This window comes from Bombus impatiens, unplaced genomic scaffold (genome assembly GCF_000188095.3).
Source record: "Bombus impatiens unplaced genomic scaffold, BIMP_2.2 scf_0033, whole genome shotgun sequence".
In the NCBI taxonomy this organism is placed as follows: domain Eukaryota; kingdom Metazoa; phylum Arthropoda; class Insecta; order Hymenoptera; family Apidae; genus Bombus; species Bombus impatiens.
In genome coordinates, this window is record NT_176452.1 from 232,075 (window position 1) to 244,264 (window position 12,190).

The window sequence follows — 12,190 nt, forward strand, 5'->3', positions numbered from 1 at the left end:
GTCGCGGCTTCGCTAGCCGACAAAGATGAAAAAGAACAAGCAGAGTAGATGTGAGAGGGATACTAGGAGGGGAAAAAATAGAATAAAAAGAGAAGGAACGGGGCGTCAAGCGCACACTTGCATTAATTTCCGTCACTCTACACGTTCTATGGCTCGTTCAATGAGACTTGCGAGTGTACACGGTGATCTACGAGCACTGTTACTAGTTTCGCGAGCTTCACGAAGTGGTCGTTCCGACTAAAAAATGTTCGAGACTGCTCGTTCGTGGCACAACTCGTACGAGGGTTTCATGTCGTAACAGTGATTAAACAGCTCTGGAAAGAATCGAATCGAATCGGACAAAAGAGAGAAAAAAAAATTTTAGACGGGGGGGAGGAAGTTTGTAGGAAGTAATGGGTTTTCATTGTATAGCTTTATTTTCTTTGGTGTTATATCTTCCCCGTTATACTCGTCGTGTAAGTTTGAGGATAATATTTTCAATGTTCTATCTTTTTAAGTTCTGGGCTGTGCACAAAAGTGTACTTCAATTGCGAGTAACTATAAATTTTGTGTTCCCGTGACATTTTTCTTTTTTAGCCAAAATGACTTCTCTTTGACAATTTCGAAAACTTTATGGCGAGAGTTATAAATCACCGTGTGTATATCTCCACTTCAACCTTTCCCCCGCTACGAGACAGGATAAAAAATGCATCCATTATCTTTATTTGTTCCGCGCTGCAAGCTCTTTAACACTTCGTGTTTACCTACCGATTTTTCCCTCGCATCAACTTAGCCAGAATAATTCTTAAAGCGCGAAAGATGACATTAGCCACTCTACCGAATTTATTGGAAAAATTTTCTAATTTTTTCTCATCTATTATGTAGATTTCCTCAGTGCATAGAATTTTTATTAAACGTAAGATAGGAAGGAATAACGTACATATTTCAAAATACAAATAATATTCCAAATATTTGATAGTCCAATATTTAATATTCAGAAAATTATTAGTCGAAAATTCGAGTTTATTTTCTGTACATATATGTATTTAAAACTATTTTCTGCGGCGTACTATGTTTCTCCTAATTCGCCTAATTTCTCTGTAACACGGATCCCATTGATTTCAGAGGGAATTGCTTACGGGTATTTCGATTTTAATGAGAATCGGTGAATCGTACTTACGCCGACAGAGACTCCGTAAGGGCTCGGTGTACCGGGTTCTCCTTTTTCTCCCTTGGGCCCCACTGGTCCAACAGGTCCAGGAAGTCCGGGAGTTCCAGGACGACCCTGTTAGAAGTAGTTACCGATACATAGCGTTCATGTTCTACCTTCCTGTTCATGAATATTCTATGTTCATTAAACCTTTAATTAATCTCGCGTGCAGTTCAATCTAGCATACACTTTGGTCGATTGGTGTGATTTCTAATTTTATGACCGGATTATTACGTAGTTAACAGAGGTAAATTAGTCTATTAACGCTATTCAAAGTAATTAATCAACGAAATTATGATTGAATGCCGACACAGTTAAAATTAAGGGATAAATTGTTCTTATCTTATGTATTAGGATTATGTAAGTTCTATGTAATACTCACTTTCATGGAGTTCTGTGCATTGGAACATAGCATTGGAAAAAGTATATTCTCATTTTAGACTACATTTTTATATGTAAGTGGATAATTATAATCGTAATTGTTTCCAGTAGCAGGGAGTATATGTTAATTGTTATGTAATTTTGTTAAAACACGACCAATTAAAAAAATCCTTTCACAGTATGTAAAGATGAATTTGACTTATCTTATATATTGTACTACTGAGAATATGTTGCATTATATTAATTTTCCTCGGAATTTCTACTAACTAAAATTATTAAATTCTTTAGCTCTTATTAGCTTAAAACGGTAACCGATAATTTAAACTTCGATTATGTATGCAGAGAACTCAGCATGACACGAGAGCGTGTCTGACAAGGCCTGCAGATTCGTTGACTTGTCTATTACTAGGTTAAGGTAGTCGGTCGTCAATTAATCCAATGTCTTGAAACTCAGAACTCTACGGCCTCAGAGTTATGGAATCCGTCAAAAGCCGTTGCTATGTCATGGAATTTAGAACTTTATTCAGCCTGTTGGCTATGTTTCCGATTATTATTGATCTTCACAATACACAAATGGCGATACATGTAAGTTTTTGTAATATCAGATCAGAATTTGCGTTTCTTCTTATTCATATTTTGATTAGATATAATACATAATCGAGAGCCTTTAATGTATATTCAAAATGCATTTATTAAGTTCAAGTTTGGACAAGTTTAAATCATTCGATGAAGCTACGCGAAGCTTCTAGGATCGTTATACGTATATAATGTACAATCTGTGAAAGGTATATTCCAAAGATTCATTCCTAGTTATCTATTTTCTATTACAATCCTTTATCGTAAGTAAATTACTATAAACGATTATTTCTCCCATATACCGTCAACAAAATACAAAATTTTACTCGGAACAAGAAAAAAACATAGCTTTTCATAACACTGCATACAAGATTAAATAATACATAGCCATTCATGCAAATAGCGACAAGAAAATTACGTTACGAAATTCTATTTTGCTAATGGCGAGGAAATCAAACGGAAATCGAGGGTTTGATCGATAAAAAACGAAAAAGAAAAGAAGATAAGAAGTATAGAAGGAGTTTTCTCATACCGCCCATCCAGGTAACCCAATTTCTCCCATCGCTCCCGTCTTCCCAGGTGGGCCGACCGGTCCTGGTGGTCCAGGACGCCCTCTTCTACCTCTCTTGCCTTCTGCTCCTTTTTCACCTTTGATAGTGATGTAGTCTCCAGAGCTCGCTATAGCTGTAGCTCCTGGCGGACCTCTCTCACCTTTTTCGCCCTTTGCACCGACGACTCCCGGTGCTCCGGGAACTCCGTCCTTCCCTGGCTCGCCTTTGTTGCCTTGCGGTCCTTGGATACCATTCACACCAGGAATTCCGGCTGGCCCAGAATCACCTTTGTCTCCCTTCTCGCCTTTGGTGCCCTTATCTCCTTTGTATCCTCGTGCACCACTCTCGCCCTTATCGCCCTTTTCCCTTAACACTAATTAATTCGTGGTTTTCAGGGAGACAATTTTTCACGTAACATTAATTAATCTTAACGTAAAGACATCGTATCGCTTCCAAATTGGAATCAGCACCGTTCGTTATCTTTTCTTCTAAGAATATAGCAATCTTCAATTTGAGCTTTTACATTTCCTTTTGTATTTTATTTCAGTTTTTAAATCTAATGACCAGATCCATCGATTATTTAATTTCATTTGATAAAAATCACAAAATGAGCATATTCTTACTCGCTTCTCCAACGTTTACTCCGCCAGAGCCGCTCAATCCAGGCAATCCTGGTGGTCCAGGTACACCTGCAGGGCCTGGTTTCCCTTCTGGTCCTGTGTCTCCTTTGTCACCTTTCTCTGCTGGTCTTCCATTCTCACCTGGTGCGCCAGGAAGCCCCGGTGCTCCCGGAGCACCAGGTTCACCCTTGAATCCTTGAATTCCTCGTGGACCTTCTTTTCCATGATCGCCTTTTGCACCCTTGTGCCCTGGTTCGCCTTTGTATCCTTTGGCACCAGCGATTCCTGTCTCCCCTTTCGGTCCTGGGCTTCCTGGAAGTCCGGCTTCGCCTTTCTGTCCTGGCAGTCCTGGTCTCATGGTGATGCCCTCCGTCTAAAGTTTAGAACAAATTTTATCAGATTACGACCCACCGTCACCTTATCTTTTTACTTAGATATTGCAATTGAACGTATTTTTATTAGAAATTACAAATTTATTGGAAAGTTGGAAGTTTTATAATCTTTCTAGTTATTTTGTGATCTCAGTACTTTTATTTTCTGATTTAAATATATTTCAATAGAAAGCTTTTTATCTTTTTATGCGTCGACGAGAATTTCGTTGACTGCGAGTCCTTTGTGAACATTTCGAGTATAAGATAGTTTTAATTTTCGCTAGACGAACTGGATCGTCGACGACGAATTTGTTTGACTCTGCTTTAAGAGGATATTTATTTTCACTGAAAAAAGTACCAAATATTTGGTTGTGACGTACGACTGTATAATAAAATAGAGACGTCGGTAAAGATCTCTGAATTTTCTGTGATATCTTGAAAGCCTAGCAATACAATTATTAACATTTTATAAAAATATTAGATTTGGAAAAAATATATTTGCTTACGAAGAACTACGTAAATCGAGTTACACGCATTATGCCCATTTTCTAATAATAATTTTATTACGCTACGACATTTTGCAATACTCAATAATGAACTTTCTATAAATTCTAAAAACATTTAACCATTACAATTTTTTACAAAATACAGTTTGGGGTATTCTCGAAACATAGAACGTATTTTAGAATACAAAGAGAAGAAGCTTTTGGTAATGCAATTGTCGTTTGAAATTCATCATAAAGTTTCGCGATAAATTTCAGCACACCGCAGAGCGCAAGACGGAATGCCTGTAGCATACCGGTACAATCTCGAAAGAAGCTTTCGTACCAAAGTTGCTCCAAATATGGAACTATTACTCACCCTATAAATGCCTCGAGGTTTCCAACTGGGCTGCATGCGCATAATAGCCAAAATTTCTCTGTTTAATCATCGGTATAAGGTCATAAAGCTAAAAGCAGTCGGTCGACCCGACCTGCTACCTGCTCATTTGTATCGTCTAATGGTCGTTGACGAACAATCATCGTTCAAACAAGTGTCTCCAATGTTCAATTGAACTATTATGCTGTTCTCGTTACCGACATTAGACCAGTTTGCTTTGCGAACAAGTAACTGATCCTTTTCCCGCTAACTTACATCGAATAGAAACGAATTATTCGATCGAAGATCGAAGGAATTTATTAGGGGTACGTACCTTGTCACCATGAAAGGATGGGATTTCGTTTTGTAATTCTCTGTGCGCTCAATTGGATCTTATGCCATATTAGAAATAATTAATTATTCGTGACTAACGTATTGGATTAAATTGAAACAATGTGCGAATTTAAGGTTTCACGTCACGTCGTATCTGAAGCATTCGAGTCTCAATTGAAATTTAGAATAAAAAAGAGACGAATGCGATTATAATCGAAGAAAATGTTGTACGTGCATTTCTCAACTTCGACGAACACGCTCTCGTGTTGTTCATTTAAACGATTTGGTAAACGTAGAAAAGGGTGGTAATTTGAATCTACCGAGGCCAGTGACGTGTAAGCTAGTTGAAACTGTTTATCTTATCACCGTCAAATATCATTGTTTTGCCACCAATCCAATATATTCGAACTGGATACTCTGTCGCGGTCCAGTGGCAAATAGAACGGTCCAAATATTCGCGATAGAATGGTCAACGAGTTCTTAACGTCCATTCATCAAAAATATTTTATCACGCAAACATTACGCGAATCAATGTTTGTATTGGCGATTATAACAACCGCATCCTGGACTGAACATTTATCAAACGGTGAAGTCGTAGGTACATTTCAAATGGTCATCGCTAGAAATTAACCGATGCGGATGCTCAAACGAAATTTCCAATTCTGCTAAACGAAGAAAAAGAATGTTCGGAAAAAGAAAGGAAAAAGAAGGAAAGAGGAGAAAAAGGCGCAGACTGTTTTGAAAGTGAAAAGTTTTTGATCGATATCGTGTTTTGTACGTTTAATTTTGTCGATGAATGTGCCGGATTGTTCTAGGCGATAGACACGCGTTTATTCGACCGTTTACAAGTCTCAGTTTCCGAAACCACAAACGAATCAAATATATTCTTTTCTTTTCCCTCTTTTTCCTTTCATCTGTCTTTGCACGAAAGCCTCTGAACGCCTATTTATCAACGCCACCGATCGCTTGCTTATACGTCACGCCAGCTTCTTAAAGCTTTTCTACCGACTGGTATCGAACTTTCAGACTTTCTATCGAGAGGCTCGTATTCAATAGGTATCCTGCATTCCGTCTTTCTTCTCTTTTATCTCGTATCGAGTATATTGTAAAGTAGATTTCGGATGATCAAAGAATCCTGAGGTTAATTCAGTAAAATGGAGTCGACAGAGTGAAATATTTACGTTTGTTGTTTCGATTCCATTATCGTATTGTTTTTAACGAGTAATGGTTTACCGTTTCTTCTGTGATATTTGTAGTCGTGCAGATTATTAATATTGGAGAAAAGTTACGAGAAGCATAATAAAATAGTCGAGGATACTGTAACAAAAACGACCCTTGTTGAATTTCTTGGTTTTTTGATAACGATACACTTTGGTAAAGAGGGGCGAGATTTACAACATGAGGGAACGAATACCATAAAAATTGATTTATGTCTTGATTTATCGTGGAATGAAAATTTATATATTCGTTGGAAACAATCCTTATTAGCGAGATTGTTATTTTCTAAAAGCATTACGTTATGTTTTCGAACGATGACTCATCAAAAAATGATTCAGCATAATAATTGAAATATATTGAACGAAAAACTTAATTAAAAAAACTTAGGTATGAAAGTTATTTATTTTTAAAAATTTGTATCTTTACGTGTATATCGATCTTTTTTATTATTTCTAAGCCAACTAGAAATTACTGTTAAATAACATATTTTTCAATTGGAAGTCAATTATTATTTCTTACTTTGATGGCAAGAAAGATGTATTTTTCTGAACCATAAGAACACAAACGACAAATTAATAGATACAATTTCATAAAAAAGGAAAAGGAAGAAAAAAGAAAACGAGAACAAATAATGATAGACGTATTGATTTTTTACGAGTATTTTCTTATTTCTGGAATTCATATACGCAAATGGTCTAATAAATTTGTTTCGATATACGTTTTCATACTCTCGTGCGATACAATTATTCAAATTGAGAATAGCGTAACAGCCCCTGAAGCACGAAAATGAGTACGTGAAATATTCCACTGGTCGCAATGTCAGGTTAGCACACTCAATTAACCTACGAGGAACACGGAATACATCGTTGCGACGTGAGGTTTAGTATGAATGATGTCAAATTGCATCATTCTACACGATGACGTTACTATGAACGATCGAGTATTATGAACGACTAAGTCAAGTAAAACCATCGGTAATAATCAATCTTTTATGATTACAAGGAATACGTACACCGATTTATGTCATTTATACAATCACTAATAATAACCAAGAGCTATTATTTTCAAATTATGCCGTATTAAAATGATCTAATTACAAAGCCTAATAAGAAAAGATTACAAGATCATTTCCCACATATTCCTGCACAATTTTAATAACCCTGTTATACGATCCTTTCATTATTCTTGAAAATATCACGTTGCGCTGGTGCTTTAATTTTTACCTACCAAGTATTATAATATTACTATAATTAGTACGATAGTTTGGTGTTAGCAGATAGACGCGTTAAAGGTTGGTAAGATAATTAAATTTGTAGTAACAAAATACAGTATAATTAAACTTGTGTACATAAACAAAATTTACGTACAAGAACGTGTTTGAGATTGATTTTTCAAGTTACAAGCAATCGAATTTTATGCTACGTACGCAATTTTAATTGTCAGCCAGTCATACAACATATAGTACATATTACGTATAGTGAGCAAACTTAACAACGACGCAAAAAATCTAATCCCTATTTTCCCATTCCCCTTCCCTCCCTCCCTCCCTACCAACGTTTTCGTGTTGTACGTGCACGAAATCTATTTCAAAGATCCCGACATAAGAAATCAAAACGTCAGAATAAGATCTCCGCGTTCATTCCCTTTACATCATCGTCTCTGATCCAGATTTCTCATCTTCCACGAAACCGACTAAGTACGTGGCAGTCGGTCAAGTGATTCGTATAACCGGGCAAAACGCCTTTCCCGCAGATGTGTAGTTTCTCCCGACGAGTTCCTTCGCCTAGCCAACCCAACGCCCACCCACCAGTCACTCACCTGCCGTACCTGGTCGGCACAGCCTAGAAATTGGTTTCTGTATTCTCAGGGGAAATCGGACGCTTGTACGTTGGTGCACGAACCGGCACCGGGTCACGTAAGATAACACTCGAGGTCAAAGCGAGATACTTCGCCTGTCGAGGATTCCCAAAGCCCTTGCAAGGTTGCAAAGTTCTCCGTATGGCGGCGTAAAGGACGAAAAGTCAGCTGAGAGAGTGGTTTTCCTCGAGTTTCGAAGCAGCACGCACACCGCCAGAGTAGTTTAATTAATTTAAACGCTTTACCGTACATCTGTTGGATTTCGTTGAAATTAACGAGCTGCTGAATTTCCGTTTCAACGAGCAATTTTTAATACTTTCCTTCTTTCATCGAAGGAATTGAAAGAAGAGAAGATGATCCTCAGAAGTCGCTTTATACATCCAAGATTTTCCCTTCTTGGAATTTTGTTTGCTGCAAGAGGTAATTTGTGGCATAAAGTTATATAGATTCGTAATTTTTTAGTTCACCTTGATGCGGTCTTCGAATTTTTATACAGTCATTTTTTATTATTGATAATCGATATAGAAAAAGTGGTTCGTTGAATTATCGTTACTTTCGAATTACTAACTTATTTGGTTGTGGCGATGTTGTTTCCACCGAAGGGTAACACGATAAGGCAGATATTGTCTAAAGCGTTTACAGACAATAGTTCATCAAACACGGACCACCTATCTGTCACAAACTCCGAACAATAAGAAATTTATTCCAGCGAATATTTGATATCCCCCGTTAATATTTCCTTTATATAAATTTACAACTTTCGTGCTATACAGCGCCGAGTCAGCTATAAAATTCTCGGTGTCTCCCATTACGAAGCTCTCAGCCGAGTCTCAAGGGTCTGTACGATTTCGAAAGCATCTTTTATCATGGAAATTTTTATGCATCATACACGTACTTTATTAGATCGACGTTGTTTTAATAATAATATCATAAAATCATATAAAAGATATATTGATATTTTTACAGCGAGGAATTCGAAAAGTACGAGGTTGCGATTCTTAGATTCTTCTATGACAGAAAAAGCTTTTCATTGTCAATTTTATTTCACATATAGAATAATGTTTTTAGCGCTTCTAGAACACGATTTTATCAAATTTATAGCGCCAAACCATCGCGAAAGTTACAAGACGTTAAATCGTTCCATTAAAGTGTCAAATCGGAAGACTTCGTATCGATTGTACGTATATATCTAGCAACGATTTACGATGCACGATGCTACATCATATTTATGAACATTACAAATATAGAGGCTATTAAAGATGTACATATATTTATTCAACTTCGCCTGGTAATAGGATTCCAAATTCTTTCTATCGACAAATCTTCCAAATCGACTTAAGGGGAATTGACGCGTTTTTATTAATTTTGAAATCTACGATTCAGTTGTGACCAAGGAATGGTCCGCCTCACAGGTTAATTTCGAAGCAATTCTTGGCGAAGAAATTCCAGGCATATAAAATATATACTCTACGATGGTCACAATTTTTCTATGCAGCGTTTATTTAATTTTTTTTTTTTTCTAAAAATTTACTTTGCTACTCTGATATCACATAGACATTCCAGTTTACCGTTAGGATCTTGCAACATGTGTTCGCGGAAAAATACGTGACACCTTTTTGAAAAATCTTAAGCAAAATGCTGCACACGAAAAGTATTATTCACATAGGGTTTTCTTACGTTGGGAATCTTTTACCATCGCGTGACGCTGTAAGAATACTCTGGTACAAGTAGCGCGAGGTTGCAGGATCTCAATATCTCTTTCTGAAAGTTCTCGCGCGACCAGAATATCTTCCGACCAAGATGCACCTTGTTTTTGCCGTAAAATGTTTGTGTGCGATACCGTTACATGTTTTACACGTGTTACGATACGACTTTAAAATATTATACAGACATTTTATTTCTCTCCGTAAGATACTTCGCGTCGATAAAATTCCACTCCTCTTTGACACTGGCGCTGTATGGCCGTCAACTCTATTACCTACTGCACAGTATAGAGATATTCATTTCGATCGATTTCACTTTTCGTCAATTTAATTTCGGTACAAAGGTAGACGATTAATGTTCAATTTTCAATAACTATGGTTTACTAGCGTAAATTTTTTGGTTTTTTAGGAAACACGAACAAAGGTTCTTTTGTTACGAGCCCTCAATCCTTCGCGCGAATGTTATATACAAAGCTAGCTTGTCGTTGTAGCGTCAACGCTCTTTCGTGAAACTTTTCGAGGCAAAAGGTCACGTCTCGAAAAAGAAAAGTCGAAATCATTTATTCTTTAAAATTATACGGTGGTTTTCTTTTCATTTGATGAATAGATTTTCTGCAAAATGAACTTAAAGTTTCTTGCTTTTTATTCGTAAATATGTGTCTGCAGTAAAATGAATTTGTACGCGAAAAGAACTGGCGGAACGAAGTTCGTAGGATTCTATTAAAATCCGTGTAATTAGATGCAGTAAATTTAAGAATTATCTACCGTATACGACGCAGCCGAAATTATGCACAGTTCAACTTTCGTAAGCATAATTTATCAGGGCTGTCGTGATAAATTTACTTCTAGAGCACTTATTTTTACCTTGTTCCTATTAACCAAAACGTGCGATAGTTCCATTATTAGTGTAATAAATCAACGCAGGTTACACACGTGTATTACGTTTGCGTAAAATTGTTCGAATTTATGCAAAAATTTAAGCCGATTTCAATTATAAATCGTTGAATGCTATATTTTTTAATCACAATTAACAGAGGTTGCGGTTAATCGATATGTTTAACGCGTTTATACGTTTAAATGAATTTTACATTTCTACAAACATGATTGTTTATCTGATTTTAATCTTTATTTTATCCTCCATGATATTTTATAATATATTTTATAAATGGATTATTCTAGAAATTTCATATAGATTAAACTAAGTAATGCGTTTTATTTTATTATCATTTTTTTTTAAATAAAAAAGAATAACAGGAAATAATACATCGATAACAATAAAGTGGAGAAAGACGAATATTTTGCAGTAATTTACTAAAGAAAGTAAATAGTTGTATAAATTATAGCAAATGCAATATAACACAAGAGAAATTATTCGTCAGAACGAAACAACAATCTTCAGTTTAATCAAATACATAGGAACAAAAAATGGACAAATCTATAAGTTGAAACTGTGCAATGATTTCGAAAGAAATGAAACTACGAAGCGAAGAATTTACATAAGAGGAAAATATTCATTTTATCTCTTTCTAATTTCATTTCCGACGAATAGAAGAAAGAATGACACGAGATACACGCAATTACCAGCCAATATTAAACGATTCGTTAACCTTATTATATTTCACGGTTTGCTTTAACACAGTTTAAACGGTTGACTGGGGATTCGCGAAAAAATCATGCACTTCATTACGTTCAGTTTGTTTCTTTCTCGTTCCATTCTTGCCGGTGGCACACTTCCAAATGTTACGCCACGAGAACGAAACGAGTGGCCTGACCTCGCCTGCTAATTGTTGAAACGTCGGAAGCTCGGAAGAGCTTTGTTCGTTCCAAAGTACGTTAAAAGTACAGAAAAGTACGGAAAATCGTGCCACTTCCGCCGGCGACTATGATTGCGGCTATCACGATAATAATTTCATTGAGTCGTCGTCGTTACACCAGCTCGTTCCTTTCTGGATTCGCGTACGTGTGCGTTTGTTTGTATATGTGCGAACATTCGCCAAGATAACATTATTTCTCGCTCGTGTATTATCGTTGCTTTCTTTTTCCTGATTTCATTCGTTCGCGTTTCATCGACTTTCCAATAGATTTAAGAATTGTAATAGATTTTCCAGTAGATAAAAAAGTTGTGCGAAATTTTTGCTACTTCAGTCTCGGTCGATAATTAAAAAATTGTTATCACGTTGTTTTGTCTCATATATTTAATATCGCTATTCGTGGTGTATCGACGTGATTTTTGAAAAAATTTGGTATAGCGCACAATAATGTATTCGTAAAAGTTTTAATTTGGTAAGTGTTGCAATATCTTTACGAACCACTGTATTCCAATTTTATTTTCATTTTATCCTCGTTCTACGGGAAATCGTTGCGATTAGTTAACAGATTAAAATGGTTTCTCGCGTGAAAACTTGCGAGGCTCTTGATCAACGGACAGAATAAATAACGCGCATCAGCCAACGACGAGGAAGAAGACAAAGCCGGGTAATAAACGAAGTTTGCAGAAATTTCGTGGCGGAGCAACAAAACCGCCTGTTTCCAC

General features: G+C 36.4%; 1 protein-coding gene across 8 annotated transcripts in view; it reads right to left on the bottom strand.

The window, feature by feature from the left end:
- Positions 1-12,190, bottom strand: part of LOC100748868 (collagen alpha-1(XVIII) chain) — a 348,873-nt gene that overhangs the window by 6,413 nt on the left and 330,270 nt on the right. For 5 of the 8 annotated variants that reach the window (XM_033321575.1, XM_012387843.3, XM_012387828.3 and 2 more), the window contains 5 exons: positions 4,550-4,579; positions 3,321-3,690; positions 2,679-3,070; positions 1,572-1,583; positions 1,160-1,264 (listed from right to left, as the gene is read on the bottom strand). In XM_033321575.1, the coding sequence (XP_033177466.1) occupies positions 1,160-1,264; positions 1,572-1,583; positions 2,679-3,070; positions 3,321-3,690; positions 4,550-4,579 (909 nt within the window). The remainder of the gene's footprint in view (positions 1-1,159; positions 1,265-1,571; positions 1,584-2,678; positions 3,071-3,320; positions 3,691-4,549; positions 4,580-12,190) is intronic. The other 3 variants (XM_033321578.1, XM_012387811.3, XM_024368703.2) reach the window with 3 other exon arrangements.